Below are 23,265 nucleotides of genomic sequence, written 5' to 3' on the forward strand. Positions count from 1 at the left end.
TGATCTGCACAGAAAGGATGATCGATTCTCCATTTCGAAAGTTGAGTAACCCTTCCGTGAATCGCTGCCGGAGGACCATCAGCACGCGCGGGTTACGGGAGTTTTCGGTCAGTTCCGATCCGATGAGCTCGCTAGCAGCTGTCATCGTCGTGCAGAGCACCGAGAGTATGCTGGCAAGAAGGTCTAGCGACGACCGATAGCACGGTCATCAAACACGAAGAAGACGACGTAAACATGAACGGATTACAGAATTGGTGGATCCGTGAGGGTCAATGTGAAGAATTCGACGAACTTGAAATTCCGAAACCGCCGATAAATAACCCACTCGGGGAGTGAGCTCGATAATCACGACGCATTCGTCATATTGTCAACGGAAAATGCTGAAAGCCGAATCCTGAAACATATTGCAAGGCAAGCGACTGAATGGAAAGAACTCAGTTTTATCAAGTCCGATTGAGGAAGCGATATCGCGTTCGAAGACCAAGCTCGAGCTTCAGTGACCCGATTCGCAAGCGACCTAAGCGGTTTCACTAAAACAGCTCACGGAATAAAAGATTCCCAAGTCGGGAATCAACACACTGAGGACTTCAATTTTCACAACCACGAATGGACATTAAACCAACGGCGTTGGTCATGCCATAAAAACAATCATCCCTGCCTGATTCTGCAAAGAATGTCAGGATTTGAATGGCATCATAGATAGCTTCAATGATGTGGGATATAAGCTGATAGCCGCGGTACAACGTGGCAGGCTACGCTAGTCTTAAATAAACAACAACAACCGAACAACTCGCTCATGCATTAATTGGCTCTTCGCGGAGCTCCTGATCGAGTCGGAATGCAGCGACCGATTCGACTTATACGAGCTAGGGAGTTCAGGCGCTGAGCAATCTCAGAAGAGGCAGACGAATTGGCCCGAGGAGGGCAGGGAAGTCCCCACGCATAAGAAAGGCGAGGAGGTCCCGGCAAGTAGTGTAAGCGACAGGACTCTTAGCGTGAAAAATTTCCGAGTTCACCCCAGAGCGACCACGGGTCGCTCGGTGATTGAAGTCTTGGCAGAGGAGGTTTCCGGCTGGGCAAGGGGTCGCTACGAGCGTCCAACCCTTGCTCAAAGTGTCTTAAAAAGGGCTGTTAGATCGGATCCTGCTTCATCCGATCCTCCCAGCTTCGAGTCACGTCGAATATAGAGTACCGAAGGTGCCATCTATCGAGAAGATGAGTCGCCGTGTCATCTTCCTCTTGGGAAAGCGACAAGAACCTGCGCGGGAGCAGGCGCAAGGGAGTCTCGCGTCCGGAATAGATTCCATCGTAGACGACGATGATGACTTCGGCATCCCCGAGGTGCCGAGCTCCACTAATAACGCGGGACCTGCTCTGTTTCTGTTTTCCTCACAGCCGGCTCCGAAGAGGGAAGATTCGGCTGAAATGATTCCGGAACCTGAGGATAAAGTCGAAACGCTTCCGAAGCCCTCGAAACGACAGATTTTCATCCCGAAGCTGTCAGAGCTCGACGAGGATGACGACGACGAGCCGATGGCCAAGAAACGAATCGTGAAAAGTTCCGCCATGTCGAATCTTTTGAAAATGTTGCCGCCGCCGACTTCGGCACCGATCGCGAAGGGCTCGCTGACGAAGCTCACCCAGTTGACACCTCATAGTCTGGGCAAGAAACCGCTTCCCCCGAAACCGAAGCCCAAACCGAAAGCTCCTCTGCAAGCTGCAGCGCCGGGCCCTGGAGGCGATGATGATGACGGCGACACACCGTCGACTTTCTTCAGCTTCGAGGAACCAAAATTATCCGAAGAGCAACTGAAAAAGCTCGTTGCCGCGGAGGATATCAAACCTCGAGAGAAGCGACCCCCAAGTCCAGAAGTGGGCCCGGTACTTCCAACCTATCTCGAACCGGCCGTCGAGCCCGAGCCTTTACCGGCTGTGAGCGCCTCCGGCTCGCAGGATATCCCCGAGGAAGCTCTGCAGAAACTTCGAGGGCGAAGGCAGGAGAAGATTGAAATCTTCTCCATCGACGCTGCCGATTTCACCGCCGAAGCTCGGTCGAATCTTTCCAAAAATCTCACCGTGGAAGATTCTCGACCATCGCTCAAAGAGGGTCCCGAGCTGAGTCGATTACACAAATCAAAGCATCACATAACGCATCTGGCATTCCAAGCGAAAGCTCGAGAGAACGAGCTGAAAAATCAATGGGCCACAAATCGCATGACGAAGAGGGAGACGCAGAAAAAATACGGATTTTGAAAACTGTGGAGGATTCTGAGTGCGCTCCTCCTTGTCGACCTGTTATCGCAGAATAAAAACCTGTAAATATAGGGGTTACGTTCATCGCAGAAATATCGTTTTCACTGCGTATCGCGCTCCGGCGGTACGGAATTCAAGTCCGGAAATTCGAGATAGCGCTCAAAGGAACCGAGCGATCTTGGTGCACATTCTCATTTTTTCTTAATACTGTTATTTTTTGCTTGGGATTCCCAGCGGAAATCGTTCTCGCTCGGGAACGTCTTTCTCGCACTGAAATCCTGAATTCATTTGGCAGGCGTTCATTGAGTTCGCTTATACACTCCCAGATGTCGAGAAATATGGCCGGATCACCAAACGTGGTCTTCGTTCTTGGTCCTCCGGGATCTGGCAAGGGCACACAATGCGCCAACATTGTTTAGGTGCGGTACTCTCTCGATGAAAAAACCGACGAGGACGTCAAGGAACTCCTCTGTAATTCCCAGGGAATTCTTCCAAGAGGACGAAGATGTATATACAATTTTAGGTTGAGGAACGGGATTCCGATGCTTATTTTTAATAGTCTGGGAGCCTGATTCAGTCTCGATTCTAATCGGAGGGTATCGTTTGAGCAGACTTTCGATTTCGTTCATCTGTCAGCCGGAGACCTGCTTCGCGCCGAGCGCTCAACACCCGGTTCCGAATACGGTGACTTGATCGAAGGTCACATAAGGAACGGAACCATCGTCCCGGTAGAAAATACCTGCTCGCTGATCGAGAAAGCAATGAAGGAGAGCGGAAAGAATCGATTTCTCATCGACGGCTTCCCAAGGAACCGAGAGAATCTCGATGGGCGGCGAAAGCAAATGGGAGACAAAGTGAAAGAATGTTTCGTTCTCCTTCTCTCCTGCACAGAGGAGGTGAGTCATCTCTACGGGTTCCGGGGGCTCTCTGATCCGGGTCGAGCCCTTCAGCGATATCGTTAATATGGTTGAATTGATTCTACTTCGCCCGTGAATTATTAGCTGTCTCATGGAGTCATCCGTCGTCCTACTGCGATTGTTACGCTCAGCTTGACCCGCTATGATTACAGGTCGCAACCGAGCGTTGTTTAAAGCGAGGCCAGGCCGGTAGCGGTCGTCCCGACGATAACCTCGAATCGTCGAAAAAACGTTTCCAGACCTACCAAAAAGACACGATGCCCATCATCAAGTATTACGAAGCCAAAGACACTGTCAGAAGCATCGACGCAAACTGCAACGATAAGGACGCAATTTTCAGTGAGATCTGTAAACTTTTCGATGAATGGAAATCCTAAGCTCACTGACCCGCGAACGGAACATGACACAGTATTGTCAAATCGCACGTGAGCAACACGTTCAATCCCTGTTCAAGTCATTATCTTTTTCCCTCGATCATCATCGAGAAACGTACCCAAATGACCATATATATCTCTAATCGTCTTCTGTCAGAGAGTTCGGAGCAAAACAGTTACTGTTCGGTATTTTTACGCACTCGGACATTTTATTTGCTTATCGGAGACTCAGCTAGTTGTTGGAGGGTCAGCGTCCCGAGAGTAAAGGAATCGATTTCCATCGTGGGAAGCAACGGCTTTTCAACCTCTGAACCGTCATTCCTCGTTCCGGCAAAAAGTTCGCTCGCCGCCATGAACAATAAATATCTTACAAGTTTACAAAATCAAGCATCCTCGCGTTTTCCATCCCGTTATCGAGCAGATCATGCGCGAGGCCCGCTGGCCGAAATCAAGGAGATCGGCCCGTCACTGAGCCGATTACCAGCCCCCATCGATCCCGTGGAGCTTGAACGGAAGCATCTGCAACTCGAAAGCCTGAGATGCCGAAGCAAGCGTATACTCGAGCTCTTGGCCTTGTTCTGGGGGGAGTCAAGGGATTACGACTCAATACCTCTTCCCCTCAGACATCGAGGTTTCCGTCCCTGCGAAGCCTAATTTCACGAAGCTCAGGGATCGGTACATGAGGTTCCCGCCCGGAATCATGGTACAGCGCCGAAGCTCTTCGCGGGTGATACATAGGAGGGGCGTCACGCAATGTTTTCGGTACGCGATATGTTCCGTCTAAATGTTCCCGGAAATAAACCATATTATTTGAATTCTAAACCGATCTTCTTCCTGTGGTTTGAAGTATCAGCCCGTCCCTTCTAGGTGCGCTACGTTGAAATAAAATAAATTCAATGGAGAGCACAGGGAGAGCTGAGAAGGGATGTGGTCTAAATGCGCGTGCGCTCATTACTAAGGTTCAGCTGCGAAAAGAGTAAGGCAACAGTCATAGAGGATAATTGATAATCGCAGGGTACATGTGAAACTAATAAACGAACTCGCCCGCTATTTCTGAAGCTCCGGAGGGATAATTCCAATCCTGTCTCCGATCCGGCAAAAAACATCGCCACTCTGAGCTGATCAGTGCTCACCATTGCATTCTCATCGATCTGTCGGCATCCGCTCCGATAGGGACAGCGGGGTAAATGTGAATTTAGAGACCACAGCGGTAAGAAAATTCGACATACTCTTCCAATCGCGCTCTCCCGGGAAACTTTGTGTGATACTTCCGGATTTCCGCGATCGAAGGGAGGCATAAAGGATCGGAGGGAGGGAACGTTCGAGCGCTTTGTATAGCATACATTCGGAGGCTGAGGCTCTCAAAATTTCTATTGAGATAGGAACAAGGAGACTCCAGCGAGATCCGGTGGGAGAATCGTGATCCGGATCCCTCAGGGAAGCCGATGGTGAGATGCCTGATGCACCTGTGTTTGATCAGGGCGATTCAGAATCTGCGATATACTACATGCAACCGTCTAGAACGGTCTAGACTAATCTAGGCGTCCCGTCGTTCCCTAGGTGGCCACTGCGAGCGCTGCAAGCCCTCCTTTCACCCGACTCAGGCCTCCACCTCTCCCCCTCGCTTTGGAACACGTGTCGGGGAAGGCAGTGATCGGACTAGTTTGCCAGATGACACGGAAGAGAGACGTACTCCTCGTTGTCTCTTCGCAAGGAAAACATCAACTTCAGTAAATGACATTGGTGGCCGAAAATGACGAACTCCAGCGAATTACAGAATCTTGGTCATTTCGTACCCGCATCGGAACTCTCGCCCTCAGTGGGAGATCTGATCGAAATTGACCGTACCCTGTACGCCCATTGGGCCCTGTATGTGGGCGACGGCCGCGTCGTTCATGTTGTCGGCTCGAACGAGGAAGACATCCCAACGGATTGGGCTCTCGTCCAGAAATCATCCCTTGCACAGGTGGCAGGATGCTCCAGAGTGCGCGTGAATAACAAGTCAGTGAGGGCGAAGGAGCGAGGGATGAAGTCGTTAGACAAAGACGCAGTTGTCCAACGAGCTCTTGAGCAACTCGACAAAAAAGTCGAGTTCAATGTCTTGATGCGGAACGCCGAGTTCTACGTGACCCAATGGAAGTACGGACACGGCTGGAGTGATCAGGTATGGAAAACCAACGTAGAAGCCTTACCGCTCATATTTCTTGTGTTTGTGATACTTTTGTCTGAATTTTATTCATTCAGAATGAGATATTCCTCACTGGATGATACGCTCACCCAGAGTTCGATGGGAAGAGCCACCGTAAGAGGGTGTCTTCGTATACGGTATGGTAATGAATGCGATTTCTTTGCTGCGATGTGTCGCTCATTGTGACGGGCTTCTAGCTGAGCCCGAGGCTTTTTAATTGGGTCAGACGCTGCTCGGCCTTGCAGAGAAACAGACTGTCTGAGCATTGTAATCGTGTGGGCAGCAGCCATGCTTAGAGTATCCTGTAGAATAATTAGCTCTCCAGTGCTCTTCCGGCATCATTCAAAGACGCTCACGTGCTCCGAGACTCCTTTGTTCACGCTCACATCTTATATTCAGCGAAGGCATTCGGGGATATACCTCAGCGTCTCGTCGCATGCGATTTGGGGGGCTGATCGTACAGGTCTCATCTCTGCGATGCCCGCCTCTTGAGCTTTGCGCAAATGTGAGCGTGAGAGCGAGAACCGCAACATGATCAGATCAGTACTCCCGGGGTTGCTGAACCCATGGGCGCTGAGTCGAGGCCCCAAACCTCTGTGAATAACGACAGGTGGTGATAGTAAGTTCCGAGGGTATAATCGACCCGTGTCTGAGGTTTCGTTCATCGATTCGCGTCGTTGACCTAGTAACGCAAACCAACCTTACGTTTCCCCAACTCCGGCCGGACACGCGATGTAGTCGCTCATCTGCTCGTTGACCTACTTCTATGTAGACTGCGCTCGACACCGCTCCTCTGATGAGTGCTCGTTTTCGGTGTTATCATCCTGTATAAGATGGCTGATTCATTGTGGTTCATCGCATCTGAGAATAACAGGATGTGATCTCGGTACTATTGGATCAGAGCTCATTAGGTGCGTCAGCTTACAACTTCAAGGACCTAATCAGGATGCTCACGAGAGGTTTAGCGAGAGGTGACAGCTATGGACAATGAGTCTCTTTTCGGCGTCGACAATGTTCTAGGCTGTGGAAGCTCCACTCAAGTTCTAGCCTCGATCATATTCTAGGGGAACCGAGAGACTCATCTCGATTGAGATGCATATTAGCGACGGTTAGCCAAGGATATCAATAGGTGGGAAGGCATCAAGAAACGGACCAACTGGAAATGCCGACATTCTACTTCGAGCAAAACACATGCAAAGCCTGAATAATTTCCGCCGCCAGCTCAGTCGACAGTTCGGAATCGGGTCAAGTTAATTGAGCCTAGAATAGCAGCGATTGCCGAGCGTGTCCGGGGCTCCGTGCACGTATTTCTACAATTATTACAGAGACACCTGTTGAGAGTGGGCGGTGTGGAATTTCGTTCACTGTGAGCGCGTTGATTTTCTCGCGATTCCGGTGCGATGCTCTTCTTCTATGATCCTGACTGCGAGCTCGACAGTGCCTCGGGTTGCGTCTTCTTTTTCGTACGAAGCCTCGAATCGCACATTATTATCAACTCACCGTTCCTTTCAGGCCGCTATCGCTCTCAGCGTGATGAAATCACTCGGCGAAGACCTCAAACTCGGCCATAACACGTTCTTAACGGGACTTCAAGCGGTCTTTGGCGGTCCGCTCATCAGCTGCAAAGCAACCAAAGGAGCGCCACAGCAATCGAATCCTGTCTCGGCTACCTGACCCCTCGGTGGACCGCGGATCGCGGTGCCTTCGAGCTCGCAAAACTGCCAGGCTGAAATCGGACTTGAATAGGAACTCTTAGAGTCCACATCATCTTCGACGTGCCGTCAGTTCCGAAGCTACCATCACTACCAAAACTAGTTCGTGCGACTCATGTGATGAATGAAATGTGATACGTGTGAATGTATTATAATAGTCTTACTGGAGAGAGGGAGGGGATGAGAGAAGACTACTCTGAACAATGAGCAGATCCAGTGAAAAATAGTCGATTTGTCATTCTGTAAGCTCCCGAGGGGGCGAATTCGGATCGTATCATCGATCCTGACCGAGTCGCGAGGAAGAAGCAGAACAGAGCATTTATTTGTATCGGGCGGCAGGATCGCGTCTACAAGTACCTATGTCGCGTGAAGTCCCGCGGGGAGTCTCTCCCACGTGGAGATTGCCTCGAGAGCGATCCCGCTGACCGCCCCAGGAGTATGCAGTCACTAGAAGGAGCAAGTAGAATAAAGAAGCACTTTGAGAATCTTGAGAGGCTCTTCTCCATCTATATGTATTCGATTGTCTCACATCAGTCCGCCTCGGAAGGGGGAGGTTCCTAGAGGTTTTCCGAGCACCAACCCGACCAGTGAGGACATGAATTCAGAGTAAGTGATTGGCACATGAGATCATCCTGCTGGCCGGATGCGATGAAAATCTTTATTTCGGTGGGACAGAATGGTCCGGAAGAAAGACATCTCTGAAGATTTCGGGGAGACCGATATATTCCATATAGGTACTACGTACTTCAGTGAAATTTGTTTCGAGACCCGTTCTGAGAGACTAATCTAAATTCTCTTATGTTAGCGAATCTCCATGAGGAACTCCTAGACGGTTAGCATGAGTTGCAGTTCAGAGGGGCGCCAGGAGGGCAGAGCACGATGCGCAGACCGGGGACGTGACGGAGAACGAGTCGAGGCAAGCTCTCGGCTTCATGACGCCATGTGTCAGGTCGATTATCCAGCTACCTACATTTCCCTGGGTAGGTGATAGGCCTATGGTCTGAAGTCCTGAGGAGTCGCGGCTGGGGATCTCGTCCCTGTTGCTCACGTTTCCTGTCCGATCGGAGTATCTGATCAGCTCGACGAAACAAGACGATTGCCCGGAGCTAGTGTCCATTGCTTCCGCCCTTCGAGCGTACTGGAAGCGAGCGCTCGAAAGAAATGCTCTTGAATCGAACCGTTGCCGAAAATACTCTCTCCGATCCTTGGATGATCCGTCTCCGAGATTTGGATGATGGCTTTGAGAACCTCTGGAAAAAAACTCTACAAGGAAATCGCTCATCGTTAGCGCGCCAGAATCCCCTACTGGAATACCGAACCCGTTCCAACGCAATCATCAAATTGGATACAGCAAGGAACCCTCAAAAATTCAGCCGACGAACAGCCGAGCGGCCAGAGCGACCTGCACGCCGCATCTGGACCTGCGTCGAGCGCATCTGCGTTGTCTCGAGTCGGGGGTCACTGGTTCGAGTCCAGCTGCCAGCCGTTCCTCACGGATATCGCTTTGCGATACCTTGGGTTTCCCTTCTCCCGAGCAAATGTCGGATTAGGTTCCTTATTCCCAAAGGCCATGACCATGTGAGCCCTTACGGTGAACCCCTGCGCCCCGGGTCCCTGCAGCTCCTAGCGGCGGGACTCGAGGCGGAGGGATAGAGACAGAGGATATGGAATCTTGCGGTGGACCCGGAATTCGAGCGCGAATTAACGGGATTCTACTGTTGCGTCTGGAGGTATCCGTTTGCGTCCTGACAGTTTACTACGGCCCGCTCAGTCGCTTTTACCCTCGTCAAATCAGGTCCCATCCATCTCACGCAGAACGCGCTTGGAGACAACTCGTTGTCGACCACTTGACGAAGGGCGTACCGGAGCCACTATTGTTGCCGAAGGGGAGAAGAGGGAAGCGAAGAGAAGAGCCCAAGGTCCTGGTTCCTGGACTTGGTGAGGATGCCTTCCGATTCTCAGTCGGGACATGGGAAGGAAATATCGAGCGGTCTGCTCTGACCATGCCCGGAACAGGATCCCGACGCAAATCCCCATGGGGGTTCTAGGCGTATCGCTCACCTTGTCGAATGAATTAGATTGCTCGATATTCCTTGCATCTGGTTTCTGGAATGTACCTCTGTCTCGACGTCCGCCAACCTGCCTATGGCGAGCCCCTGTGGTGACGCAGCGGGTCTGCCGCGCCGTGATCCGTAAAAGGTTGGCTCCGGTCCGCGGTAGATAGTGTTCGGATTCTATTACTCGAAAAAGCGGATGCTATCGGAATCGGAATAATTCAGAGAACAGATAGAGCATGGAAATGACTGCTCTGGCCACTCGACGGTCGCTTTCTGCCGACTCATGTCATACTCCGTGATACGAATATTCATTCACAAATCTCGTGAAAAGCCGAATGCGTGATGAGGCGACCCTTCCGCGATGCGTCTCATGCCACTACGAATTTTTTTGACATCGTTTTCGCGATTTTCGAAAATAGGGATATCGAGTGGAACTAATGAAAAGCGTCAACAAGCGTGGCAGAAATGGAGCTTCAGAACGTGTTCCAAGCGCATTCCCGTCCCGTTTTCACGCATTTATCGAGTCTTGGAAAACTCTCGGGGTATTTCCTCCGGCCGCGATTCCCAGCTTCCGAGGGACGGGAGTTGCGCATCCCGCGGCGAAAGTCGTCCCCTAGCAACGAGCGGAATCTTTCCGAGGCTCGCCAAGGTCATCGGGAGTCGGGATCACTCCCCGCTTCAGATCTTCGCAACACTCACACTCGCCCCGTCCGCTCGTGGCCTGCGTCTCGAGACTGCCGTCGTACAATGTATACAGGCCGGATATCGATGTGGTAAATACATAGATAATAATTGCACTGCGAGGGCGGGATTCGAACTCCGAGGCTCTGAGCAATAATTCTCGGGAACCTAGCATCGCGTTTTCACTCCGCTCCCGAGTCGGAAGACGGAATCAAGGCAAGATCTGTTGACAAGAGCACGGGGTTCAAGGCTGTCCCGCTCAGTCAGTCCTTCTCGAGAGCGCAGATGACATCTCGCTGAGAGATCGCTGGTTCGTAAACATCTCCGAGACTTACTCCCATCCCCGCATGACGCGCTACAGCATCGATTCGTTTCCATTCCCTCGGCGAGATCTCAATAGAACATGGTTGTCATGGGAACAGTCATTGCTAGCGAAGAATACATACATCAAAACTCCTTGGAAACTAATCAGGGAGCATTCTGGATCTGGAAACTCCTGCGGGATCGCCAGCAGGGAACATCGTTCGTTGTGAATAAAGCTCAGATCTGATAGATTCTTCGAGAATGGGAGCTGGTAGAGCGGAGACATGACTCGCGAATGGCTCATTAATGCCGTCAATCGGTCCGGAACATAAATTGTATAATGTTGGAGCGCGAGCACGAAGGGTCCACACCTTGTTCGCAGGGAGGAAGCGCTTCCGAAAAACGCGGACAGTTCCGCTCAGAAAGTACGCTCGGTCCTCCCAGAGACCTTTCCAGGAGGCTCTGAACTAAGCGCCATTCCCAGGAGTAATCATCGGAATGTTTTCCTCGCTGGACGATCAGACCTCTAGCCTGGATATCTCGGAACGCAACGTGGCTGCTCGAAGAGGAGCTGCCTGCGTGAGTTGTCTCCCGACTCGGAGAGCTGTCTCAAGTTGCCCCTCATAGGAATCTCTTGTTCCGACCGTAAACACCGTTTACACCGAAACGGGGACACGATTCTCCGAGCTAGGCGTTCGTTCGTAGTTCATTGCGAGACCACCGTTGGCGCTGCGGCACGTTCTTTCACCCAATACGGTCCTCTCTCTCGACGTCGTATCTCCACACGTGTCAGAGTGCGGACGCCAGACGGAAATCATTCCGCCCCGGATCCTTGATGACGAGGAGCTCCGTAATCGCGTCGCAAAGTGGAGATAAATCAACGAATGATAAACGTCAGCGTAAATGCCTGGTTCTAGTGAATTATTGAGTTTGGGCCAATTCGTGACTGTGCCCGAACTCACTCCTAAGGTTGGAGATTTGATCGAAATCGACCGCACGCTCTACATCCATTGGGCTGTCTACGTCGGAGACGGCAGAGTGGTCCACGTCGTTGGGCCCAACGCGGAGGACATACCGACCGATTGGGCATTTGTGCAGAAGTCGTCGTTGGAGCAGGTTGCGGGCTGCTCGAGAGTTCGGGTGAACAATAAATCTGTGCGAGCGAGAGAACGAGGCGTCAAGCCCCTTGAGAAGGAGAAAGTCGTTCAGTATGCGCTCGAGAATCTCGATCAGAAGGTCGAGTACAATGTCCTCACGAGGAACGCCGAGTTCTATGTGACCCAGTGGAAGTACGGCCACGGATGGAGCGATCAGGTAATTTCCCCCGATGTCCACTAGGTACGACGTTCGTCTCCTCCGCCTCTTCCTCCCGTGCGGAGAATGAAGCTCAACAAGCGGATCGATTGTCCGAATTAAATTATTCGAGTTTGAGGGACGTGTCGTCGTCCTAGACGTATGTATCGTACAAGTCGGGAAGGAATCTCGCGCTAGATTCCGCGTCGCGACATCAGGCGGTTGTCCCCGAATCGAGTTTTCTAGTTCGCGACGGCCGATCTGCGCAAATCCCTGGTCTTCGACCGTCGCTGGAGAGGGAGGCAAAAGGAGATGGAAGGCACTAGGGGGGGCTTTCCAGCTGCCCTTAGGCATCGCAATACGTTCAGGCGACGGCGCTGGATCCTGTCTGGGTTTCTCTGCGCCGCGTTTGACAATCGGGTCAAGGCCGCCAGAATATAGCCTCAAGAACGTCGAGCAAATGTGTCCAACGTTTCTGGTCGGGAGCGCTATCGTCCCAGTGATTTTGATCGTTCTGGAATGAACCATGCCCGTGCATCTTGAATACCTAAATTGCTCAATGTCTTTCGATTTCCTAGTCGATCACTCGGCTACCATTCATCCCTCGCTTGGAAACTATCTGCTTTGCATTGCAGATATTGAGTCCTGATCGATAATGATTCAGTTGACACTGAAGAGACGGATTCCATGCAATGACAATGACATGGGTCGTAGCTCCGCAAGCGTGAGTTCTCCGAGTCCCACAACTCTAGGAAATATCCACGCGGTGACGCGAGTTCGTGTGACGCGTCCCGTCACAAGGAATCCCAAGTTTCCGGGATTCTGGGGTCTCTTTCGAACTCAATCTTGAGGATTTGCTCGGATCGTTTCTGGATTCCACGGCTGCTGTATTCTGAAGTCGGAGGTGCTGATATTCTACAAGGTCTCCGATTCGCTCCGAATCATTCATATTTCTCGGCTCCGATCATGAGCCCGCGACTCGGCTCAAACGGGTGGCTCCGTCACTTTAAGAGAGACGTAGACGTCCGTACTTCTAGTCGTTCGTCGTAAGTAGGTTGATGGTCGAAACGGTCGAGCGATCGAGTGAGCGCGAATTTCCTGCTCTGACGCTCTGCTTTATGAATTAGCTGAGCGCTCCGTATCTTTTTTAAACTCGATGAGATTGCCACCGCTTCAAAAGTCGAAGCATCATCACCGCTACCGTCGCCGATGCATTACGGGTACTCGGGTACTACCATGAAGAATCGGAGACGTTCAGACCGCCTGGGCTGTCTCATCGTCCGCAGACGTTCTGTCGCTTTTGATCTACAGCGTGACTTCGTCGAACACGGCACTGGACGAAATGGGTCAACTCAATTATCCGCATCGCGACATTCGACGTAGATTTTACGAATTATCAGGAGGCCTCGAACGAACAGCATGCGAAATCATAGGTTTCACGTTTTTCTTCTGATCGGCCGAGGTTGAGACTTCTTCGGTTGAACGCTGCGGGCAGACTGCATTATTCGTCGGATGAGCCTCATAGTTTTTGAACTTCACGAGAATTTTATTCTAGATGAATATCGGAGTCTCGGGGAGAATCATCTGATGGCTCCCCTTGGACTTTACAGGCATCGATCGCTCTCAGCGTAATGAAATCGCTCAACGGTGACATCAAAATGGGTCACAATACATTTCTCACGGGACTTCAAGCGGTCTTCGACAGCCCAATCATTAATTACAAATCTCCGAGAGGTCCGCAACGCAGGAGCAGTTCACTTCAGTCGACCACCTGACATACGGAGGGACCTCGCAAGGCGAGGTCCTCTTCGTCTCAAAGCAGCGAAACCGACATCGAGATGGAATGAAAGTGTTCTGAGAGATCGTCGAGCCAGCCGTTCAGCCATAAACCGATTTCACGAAGTACTGAATGCTATTCCATTCCGTGCTCGGTGATTTCTTCGTTGCCTATCCGATGGCTGAGCGAGACTGTTCATCCGCTTCATTCACCCAGAAAGGCGCTTCGACATAGAATAAATTCATGTGATGAATGGGATGTGATACACAAAGAGTGGCTGTTAGCGCAGAGCGAGTCGATAGATCTACATACGTAGGCGACACAGCGGTCGAGCGAGATATGAGTAGGCTAGCAGGCAGTGGTCTCCTAGGAGTAGGGGGAACAGGGCTCATGTATTTTTCAGACTCATGTATTTAAGTCCCGAGGTGTCGGGACAGAAAGCAGCGTATTTTCGAGCAAAGTCGAAGTGAGAGCATTTATCCGCTTGCCAGACACTAGAGAACTTGGAAACCTCGTGAGATATTTGTGCAGCACCATATCAAACGGCAGGATGACGAAGTGATTGATTGATTGATTGATTGACTGATGGGACATTCCCCCATAGAGCTATCCCTAGAGTTTCATTTTTGGCGATCAGATCGACTCGTAGAGGGTGATTCCACCATCTGAAAAATCGATACCGACGGTATGACAGAATCTCCATGAGGAAATGCGACGGATACTTTGTTTACTTGTGCTCCAAGTTCACATCGAAGCCTTACCAGGATTGGAGTTCTCATCCCGTGAAAGGAATTATCCCGAGAATCATGATATCCGAGCCGGAGAAGACTGGATCTCTCCAGACTCGGGAGAATAAAAGAACAAACCTCTAGATCGGAATTTTCTTTCCTCATGTGTGCTTAATTGGGGCATATAATCCAGAATCGCCCCGTTTGCATAAGACGAGTCAAGGGAAACCTGCTGGTCGGTGTACATACACATAAATTCATAAGTCCGGGCTTCCGCGTCCGACACTTTCTCCAGATATAGAATATATGTTCCCGCGGCTGGTCCTGCAGAGTTGACTTGCGATGAGAGGTAGTGAAGCTTCAAGCCTGCCTAGTGGACCCGAGTCCAGGGTTGAGGATTGAGCTCTTCAAGTCCTCTTCCCCAGGGGATGGATCTCATTCCACTGGAGCCTACCAGGTCACGGAGTCGAATCCCTAATCTGTTACGGACTTTTTCATACCCGACTTCCTATAATAGTCTGCTCCGGGATTCCTGGGATAATACCCGCTTTTCCGGGAGGAAGAAGGAGGAACAATGCGACTGACCGAGGTCTTCGCTGGGGAAGTGATCCTCATCTCACAATAGGATATCTGTCAGATTTAGTGATCAGATCGCACTTCGGAGATCCGCGTTGCGATCAATCAGCGTAGGGGAGGGAAGGGGATCAAGTAACAAGAAGTCTGAGTTTAGATCGAGTAAGGAGTGCCGTCCGAACGACGACGGGAGTCGATTGAGCTCGATTCTCTGTGCGGAGGCGAAATTCCGAGTACGACCGCGCCACTATTTTAGTGCTCTACATCAAGGGTTCACGAAGGAAACATTTTGGAGTAGGCTGTTACAGTCGCACCTATACAGGACGCCGATCATCGGGGCATTCTTCTGAGCAAAGCTTCTCGAAGGGGACCCCATCAAGCTGCTGACTCCAGGTAGTTTTATCCGGTCTGTAGTCAGAGTTCTCCAAGTAGTTCCCATCGGACTCAGAGAAACATATGCTCAATCGTCATAAGAGCCAGGCTTGAGCCGACGGGGCGGCGGAAGCCCCTCGGGTTTCACATGATGGATGGTCAGATGGGTGGAAACTCCGCCTTCCCTTCCCAACTGGACTTCCTGGATCTCCTGGCAAGCAAGCTCATCAAGACTTGCCTACCATCATAGCTGCTTCCTTTGAATCCGGAATTACGAGAGAATGATATCTGATAAGGCTCTTGTGACAGGGAAACGCAAATACGCTCCTCCGGGGCCACTGCACCGGTGGTCCATGTCTCGGAGTGATGCTTTCTATGTTACTTGCAGTCGATCTGCTACCACTGCGTAGAGCACGGACGCGATATCGACGAAATTTCAAATACCCGAAACGTCGAGTTTTGAGGATCAATCTCTCCGACGGGACTTCGTGTCGTGAGTAGGCTGTCTCAGAATGGTGGACAGTAAAAGTAAAAAGACGTCAATACAGCGTCGAGATGCGATATTCGGTGAAAGCTTCTAATTTTAGCAGCGGGGCACTTGATCGAGTTTATATGACTGCCCCATCAAGGTGAATGGAGCTATTGCGCTGACGGAAAGTGTGGACGTGTTAAGACCTTTCGAAACCGGTACCCACCCTCGGTGTAGGACTAATCCGAGGGTTTCGCGCTAAAATTAGCGTAGTAGAGGCACGTCGACTGGTCTCCACCACAGAGGATAAAGCTCGGAGACAAAAAAAGTATCAGCCTGGATGGGAAGCTCCCCAAAAAAATGATGAGTGGAAGCAGCAGGGGCATTCGCCAATTCGGGCTCCAATACATCAGCCGTCGATTTATTCTATGTATGTTTTGTTCTGAAGGGGAATATCTCCCTGCGATCGGATGCACTTTCGTCATGACCGCTACGAGGTGTAAAAATACACTGACGAGCAATTTCTTCTCGATCGGCTCGATCGCCTTGACGATACTGGTCTTGTACCACCAGAGGGCGCTCCGGGGAAGGAAAAGTCCTGCCCGATCTTTCGGCGGTGTCGACATTCTCGCGGCACAGAGGAAAATGTCGCAGAAACTTGAGCTTCCATTGCTTCCTTCCCGATATTCCCAATGAGTTTGGACCGGCCGTGGGGATTCTCGAGGTCACAGTCGCTTCTTGTAGGCTCAGAGGATATTTCCGGCAATTCGAGGGTCCTGCGCAACTCGAACTGTCGAGACCGCGGCCCATGGACACAGCAAGTTTTCCAGGGAAGACAAGTCGGCCCTGACAGTCGATGTGATGCGTTGCCGAGGACACAAGGGACGACAGGAGAACGAACTGACCTTGGTATGTTCCAGCGATAAGTCCTGTGGGCATTCACCAAAAACTCTAAAATCAATCTACCAGCGTATCTGAGTGAGTAGCGCTTGTCGGCGGATTCCGCCTCGCATGGCAGACATTGGACGACTGAGCTCCGAGCGCTGGTGCTAGGATTCGCGTAATTGACCAGAGAATTTTCGTGGAGCCTGGGATACAACATTTTTTGAATACGTTGCGAGTTGCGAGCGAGTCTTTTTTTCATGGCCGCTTTTACAACGCGCGGTGGAACATCCCAGGACCGCGTTCCCGGTGGAGCTTGAGGTCCTGTGTTACGAAATATACTCAAGGCCGAGTCAGCAGATTATTCATCGACACAGAAGCGAGCTCATGAATCTGATGAGTGAGATGAGGAGCAAAATCGTGAACACGAGCACGCGCCATCGAAGCGCCATGCTCTCTTGGAGCCGCGCCGTCTCATTGCACCGTCAGGAACCTGATGACGGGACTCGACGCCTTCCATGCCAGAGGCACCTACATTTGACGTGAAAGACCGTGCAACAGCTCACGACTGAGATTGTTGTTCTATTTTCCGCAGGCTCATCCTTCCGGTGCTGCGAACATCTCCGAACCCGATCCGCCGTCTGTCGGGATTCCGCGGCGAGACACTTCCGCAGAGATCGGGATGAGACCGGACAAGAAGTGAAGTCTCGCTCAGATTTTCAGTAAGGTCAGCGCGCGCGATCCCAACTCTATCTTTCCGAATACGACGGAGATGATTACGTTCGCTAGATAGTCACCCAAGGTTCTCGGGCGCTGGAAGTACTCGACGTTTTTCGCCGTCGGGTTCGGTCGTTCGACAGAAAGCTTTCAAGGAGAGCCGACTGTACGCAGCGAGGAAAAGCGTCGCAGCCATTCGTAGCCCTACAATTGTGTGTTGTCCTCCTTTCTCTCGCTACCACTCGCTCTTTCTCTCCCACGTTGCGCGGTTACGTTGACGACAATTCAATCGTGTGGGTTTGGAAATCCGGTGCGCTCCGGTTCGAACCGGTTCCCTTCTTTTGTCGAGTGGCCGACGAAGGAAACAGTCTGGCAAACCAACGACCCGGGGGAATCGACGAATGACCAAGAAGCAAAACATCTGAAACCGTGGTCAACGACTAGCCGTCCGATCGGCCATTACAAATGTTCGCTTAGATCCCTCGTCAGTCGTCCGATCGACTGGCGGATAAACGGATCCGCTGTTTTGGCTGAGCTGCAGGAAGTTTTCCGCATGTTCACTATGTTTTATTCGGATGATGAGTGTCTGATACACATGAAAATTCTGCCGCTCGTCTGAAAGAGGAGGCGCTGACAGAATTCCGTATCTTCTAGAAAGATGAGCGGATTCTCGATTTAACGTTTCCGGCTAAGACTCTAACGGCTCCAATTTGATTCGACCATCGTGATTCCGCATTGACAGCTCCGAGAGGATCGCTCCATTGAATTCTATTTACTCTGGAGCTCACACTTGTCTCGAGCGATAAAATCGACGTGAGCAATCGTTTTGGGCTGGGCTCCGGGAGAAACTGACCGTATTCGGACACCGTGGGCACTCTCGAGTCCGTGACTCTGATCACGCCGCGGAAGGGACATCTTGGATATTCGAACGAGCATCTCAGCTAACGGAATCGATCGCACGTTCACGGTAGAGGAGGGAGCTCCTTCGTGAGGCTCGAGTCGTACAGTGTTCAGAGTATTCCGACTAGCACCAGCGGTTCGGCTTTCTCGGAAATCACAGGACTTCCGAGTCGTCTCCTCAGTCAGCGAGACGCCTGTGCCATCCTCCCGCCGAACCGAATCGATGGATCAAGATTTCTTCGTTTCGAAGGCATCGTCTTCTCGGAAATTAGAGCATTCGGCTAGGGTTAGCATATAATCGGGGAGCATTACCTAAGTGATCATATATCTCGATCAGCCTGACTCCAGCTTAATCAGACGCTGCTTGTATTCCTAATCCGGCTCGATCGGGGGCTAATTCTGGCAGTTGACCCAGGAGGCGGGCCAGACCCTGAATGGATCGAAGCCGTGTACCTCCATCGTGACTCTGTTCCGGGTCTGAGCTCAAAGCACCGCACAGAACAGGATCCGAGCCAGCGAGTTGCTCGGCCCGGGACTTTTCTCAAGTCACACGGGCCGTTACTCACTGTCCCGTAAGTACCGAGACGAGACTATTCGATATTTGAGCTGAAATCTCGGCTCGGGACTCCGTCTGCCGACGGAGCACAGTCAACATTCCCCAGATACATGTCTCCGATCTTTATTCTACAGTTCGAGAATGGACTCTGAATACTTGAAGTCACTAGTTTCAATCTTGTCAAAATCTGTTGAGGTTACGTACCGCCATCTGTGCGAGAAAAACTGTTCCATGACCAGAAGTAGGGGAATCGAAATCAATTATGTCACTTCAAGCAAACAGCGGACTACGCACGGAGTCGAAGCCCAGCCGCTGAAAAATGCTTTCGCTAAGGATTGAAGGGACGAAAAGCCCCCATGAGCCCCCTGGTCGGCACACTGAAGGAAATCACGGGAACGCTGAGCCAAGTAATCTTGACAGATGAATGAGGTTCCCCCTCCCCCTCCGCCTGCTTACGAGTTCTCGCTCGTAGTCTCACTTCGAAGGGAGGTCATCCGTCATCAGTATCGAGAAAGACACGGAGCGCTTGGTGTCCTCAGAGGATCAGAGAGTATTCCTGGACTGGCTTTACGCCAAGGTCTCTCGTCGACAGTGCTGGGTCGTCGACTGACATCGTCACTTCAAATCGACTCTGTTTTTAGTCGCTCCATACCCGCTCTGCTGGCCACCTGCTCTGCGCTCTGACGTTCTAAATCCGGCTCAGTCATCATTAGAGTAGGAGCGAGGAGCACTCTTGGAGAATATTCGACTCATATACGATTCTGGTCGAGCGAGCAAACCACAAAATTCTACATCATACGAGGTGAACGTTAGAGCGATGTAGTTCTTAATTGGCTTATTAGGATCCTCCTCGAAGGTCGTCTCCAAGCAGTCCTGGGCAGGTCGTCGAAAAGAAATACCCTGTGAACTCGATTGACAGGGAACGCCGACGAGTCTGAAATGCAAGAGTGCGGTCGGAGCTCTGTGACTGGGATTCTTCGCGAATACGAGTATTCACGAATTACGATCGAATGTAACTCGAGCTCTGATGAGTGATACGTGGCACGCTGCATAAAGTTCTCACCGATCGCGTCATACAGGTCGGCCAGGAGCACGGCATCCGGCGTGCCCGGGTCGGGGACTATGCAGGCGATGACTTCTAGACCGTTCTCTCGAGGTACGGCCACGACTTTGACTTCTCGGACAGCTTCGTGTTCGAGGAAGAATTCCTCGAGCAATGAGCAGTGTATGCGGTGTTTGTCTAGAGGGATCACGTCTTGCATCTGACCAATGACCGTCACGTGACCGTATTCGTTGTACAGGCCGAGGTCTCCTGAGGATTTATATCGAGTACGATCAGTGAGCACAGTAGATGGATAAAGAGAATGAGAGAGAACCCAGAATGGTGCCTGAATCGGATTGGTGGCCTCCCTTGTATCTTTCTAGCTGGCCTGTGAGTCAGGAGTCTTGGCCGGGGTCCAAGTCCTTGCTTAAAGCACCTGCTCTCGCTCCCTCGAGCAGCGAATTTCCAACGGCCTACCGTGAGGACTCCACACATTCTGCGGAGTCGCAAGTAGCGCGACCCATCCAATATTTCGAGCATTCGATTCGTCATTTTTTCGGCGGAGGAGTCTGGAGACTCTCACGGTTCTGACCCTTCCATTGAAACACGATGATTCGGTTCCGGTCCGATTGTCTCAATTTGGAAAGAAAAAAAGAAGAAGCTTCCTCGCCTGTCCTGAACCAGCCGTCACTTGTGAAATTGTCATTGTTCCATTGACAGACATCGTCGTGAGGCTCGTCCCCTTCGCGACTCGTTCCACTCCAATAGGCTGAGGCGACAAACGTGCCTTTGATCAAAATTTCTCCCTCGAAGCCCGGAGCGACAGGCTCGTTCCGGGAGTTCACGACACGGACTTTGAAGTGAGGCAACGGGACCGCCTTCATCGGAGGGCTCTCGGCCTGGGACGAAATGAGGACGGGTCCGATAGTCTCAGTCGTTCCGTAAGCTGTGGACAAAGGAAGAGCAGACAAAATCATACGGAGAGGAACTGGGGAATACAAAGGGAAGAGTGGGAATCACGGAGGCAGGCTCTCACCTATCTTGACTTCCTCTCTCAGACTGAAGAATTCTCTCATTTCTCTCAGTCGTCCTTGTTCGGGTGAGTATCCAGTCGTGACAACCGAGGAAATCCCCTCGAAGCAATGCCGCAGGTTCCTCTGCAGTAAGCCGCTGATGAAGTCGGAGCACCCGATGAGACAGTTGACCTTGGGCATCGATCAGGACATGAGAGAGGAGCTGATCGAGATCGACACAGCAGATACAACGACAGCACAACAAAAGTAGCGGGAAAGATCCTCTCGTCTGCTACCATGCTGGCTCGAATAAGCCCACCTTGTGATTCTCACAGATGAAGGCGATCTGATGAGGGTCCATGTGCGCAGTTCGTTCGGGAACTACGACGATCCTCGCTCCGCACAGCATAGACGCGGTCGTGACGGTGATCCCCGCGATGTGATGAGGGGGCGCCCACACCAGGAGGTGTTTGTCCGTGCCGTATAAACCACAATCCCTGAGAAGAATGAAGGTAGCTACTAATTCTTAATCCGACGCTAGCTCAATCTTGCAATTGGATACCTGCATGCGGTATATCGCAACAGACTAGCGCTTCTTGATTGGATGCAACTTCGCAGGTGGCCACTGAGATGTTCGAAAGAAGAAGAAACTCACAAGGAAACGGCAGTCATCGCAAGAAAGCTGAAATGAGTCACGGGGACCGGTTTAGGCTCGCCGGTAGTTGCCGATGTAAAAGCAACGAAAAGGACATCCTCCGGATGACATTCTACAGGAAATCCGATATCAGTCAGTTGCTCCCCAGAGCAAGATTGCAGCATCATCGGAATTGAGAGTGGGTCGTCAGTGTAGAATATTCGCTGCAAGATATCCAATAGGCGGGATGAGCCCCCGGACTCCGGATTCCACCCTTCACACTCATCGGATGCGGGATCCCTGAAGATTCTCCAAAAAGAGATTGTGGACCATTCCCATCGCAAACCATGAACGGACCAGTTAATTTCCTCACTCTGGGTCAGAGTCGACCCTTACCTTGAAATTAGCATGGGTCAAATCCGCGAGTTTTGTCACGAGGGATATGGAGGTCCCATCTGCGATCACGAATTCCATTTTGCATCGCTCAAGTACCTTCGAGATGGTTCCTTCACCGTCGAGTTTTGATTTAGGCGTGATGGAATGAGGAAAAGGATAGGCTTTAATGAGAGCATTCATCACCCGTCACCATCAATGATCATTAATCATTATTCTCCTTCTAATTCTGACTCTATTGTGTCAGTATTGTGATTCCTATATTTATCCGGATCGGGGGCGAGGGGAACTCACCGAATGACCATGAGCTACTCGCGAGAACTGTGACGCAACCAATGAACCAGGCCGCGAAAAGGGCCATGTAGACCTCGAGCGAGCTGTGGGCCAGCACAAGAATCGCTTGACCTTGGCGGAGACCTTCAGCATGGAAGGCGTTCGCCAACCGGTTGACGGCCTCGAGGAGCTCCGAAAATCTAAGCTGACGTCCAGTGTAGCCATGGGTCTTTGCAATAAGAATTCCCGGTTATTAAGACGACCTTGAGCCTTTTTCTCCGTTCAGCGATCGTCTTGCCCTTTGGGCTGTCGCGGTTGGACCAAGGGCCAGTTTTCCGTCTTCGACCACCCATGATTCAACAAGGAAATTTTGTTTCTGCCGGCTGGGGTGGCCCAAGTCGCGAGCGAAAAACGGCAATCCCCGTCAGAACTTCATATTTCCGAATCCGGGAGCGAGAATGGATGATTCTGAATTCGTGCCTGCGTAAGAACTCTGTCAGGGTTAAGAGAATGAGGTTCTAATCAGGCAATTGTACATGAGGAACCGCTAAGACGCTAAGAGCTCCGATTCATATATCGAACTGCTGAGGCAAAGTATATTCAAACATGAAATGGAGAAGGGGGCACTGATCTGCGCAACTTCCGCCGCGACAGGTGCGCAGTGGCGACAGTTCTCCGATCGACGCTGGAATCTTGCAGCGAAAGGTAAGAGCACTCTCTCAGATCCAATAGCATCTAGGTACCTGAATCCTCACCATCGCCACGCTGTTTCCCATGCCTTGCCAGGTGTTCCGTAGCGCTTGCGGGAGGGTCCGAGTCGTATCGAATAGAACTTCACGAACATTGGATATCTCAGCTTCCTCCAAGTCCACGAGAATGTCTCTTGGGACCGCTTCGCCCTCCATAGGGGGAGAACGCCGAGCACAAAGTAAGGTAACTGAATGGATTGAGTGCAACGATGAAATCAAATTCCGAGGGTCGAACTCGAGTCACTTGAACCGATTAATCTCTCCAAGTTTCGATGAGCGTTCTCCTTGAGTCCCCGAATTTGGGAAAATCGGAGTCTTCCTCGAGCCTGCTCGGACGGACTGACGGATCAGTCGTCGTTGCTTGTCTGACTGACTGAGTATCTAGCGAATGAAAATATCTGCTTGAGCA

General features: G+C 51.3%; 4 protein-coding genes and 1 pseudogene across 4 annotated transcripts; 4 read left to right on the forward strand and 1 right to left on the reverse strand.

The window, feature by feature from the left end:
- The first annotated feature begins 1,425 nt into the window (after nt 1-1,425).
- Nucleotides 1,426-2,253, forward strand: LOC100908593 (proline-rich protein PRCC-like). The gene has a single exon (XM_003742165.1). It carries the CDS (start codon nt 1,426-1,428, stop codon nt 2,251-2,253), a length of 828 nt encoding a protein of 275 aa, XP_003742213.1.
- Nucleotides 2,254-2,591: 338 nt separating this feature from the next.
- On the forward strand, nt 2,592-3,547 carry LOC100908729 (UMP-CMP kinase 2-like; annotated as a pseudogene).
- Nucleotides 3,548-5,297: 1,750 nt separating this feature from the next.
- Nucleotides 5,298-7,406, forward strand: LOC100908874 (HRAS-like suppressor 3). Its single transcript, XM_003742166.1, has 2 exons — nt 5,298-5,708; nt 7,245-7,406. The coding sequence occupies exons 1-2, from the start codon at nt 5,298-5,300 to the stop codon at nt 7,404-7,406; spliced, it is 573 nt and encodes a 190-aa protein (XP_003742214.1).
- Nucleotides 7,407-11,307: 3,901 nt separating this feature from the next.
- LOC100908451 (HRAS-like suppressor 3) lies at nt 11,308-13,684 on the forward strand. Its single transcript, XM_003742164.2, has 2 exons — nt 11,308-11,799; nt 13,389-13,684. Exons 1-2 carry the CDS (start codon nt 11,389-11,391, stop codon nt 13,551-13,553), a joined length of 576 nt encoding a protein of 191 aa, XP_003742212.1. The 5' UTR covers nt 11,308-11,388; the 3' UTR covers nt 13,554-13,684.
- Nucleotides 13,685-19,561: 5,877 nt separating this feature from the next.
- Nucleotides 19,562-23,012, reverse strand: LOC100909017 (4-chlorobenzoate--CoA ligase-like). The gene is made up of 9 exons (XM_003742167.1): nt 22,863-23,012; nt 22,129-22,336; nt 21,838-21,998; nt 21,463-21,665; nt 21,127-21,304; nt 20,831-20,999; nt 20,465-20,740; nt 19,816-20,064; nt 19,562-19,686 (listed from the first exon to the last, which is right to left on the reverse strand). The coding sequence occupies exons 1-9, from the start codon at nt 23,010-23,012 to the stop codon at nt 19,562-19,564; spliced, it is 1,719 nt and encodes a 572-aa protein (XP_003742215.1).
- Between the last annotated feature and the right edge of the window lie 253 nt (nt 23,013-23,265).

This window comes from Galendromus occidentalis, unplaced genomic scaffold, assembly GCF_000255335.2.
Source record: "Galendromus occidentalis unplaced genomic scaffold, Mocc_1.1 scf7180000077300, whole genome shotgun sequence".
Lineage (NCBI taxonomy): Eukaryota > Metazoa > Arthropoda > Arachnida > Mesostigmata > Phytoseiidae > Galendromus > Galendromus occidentalis.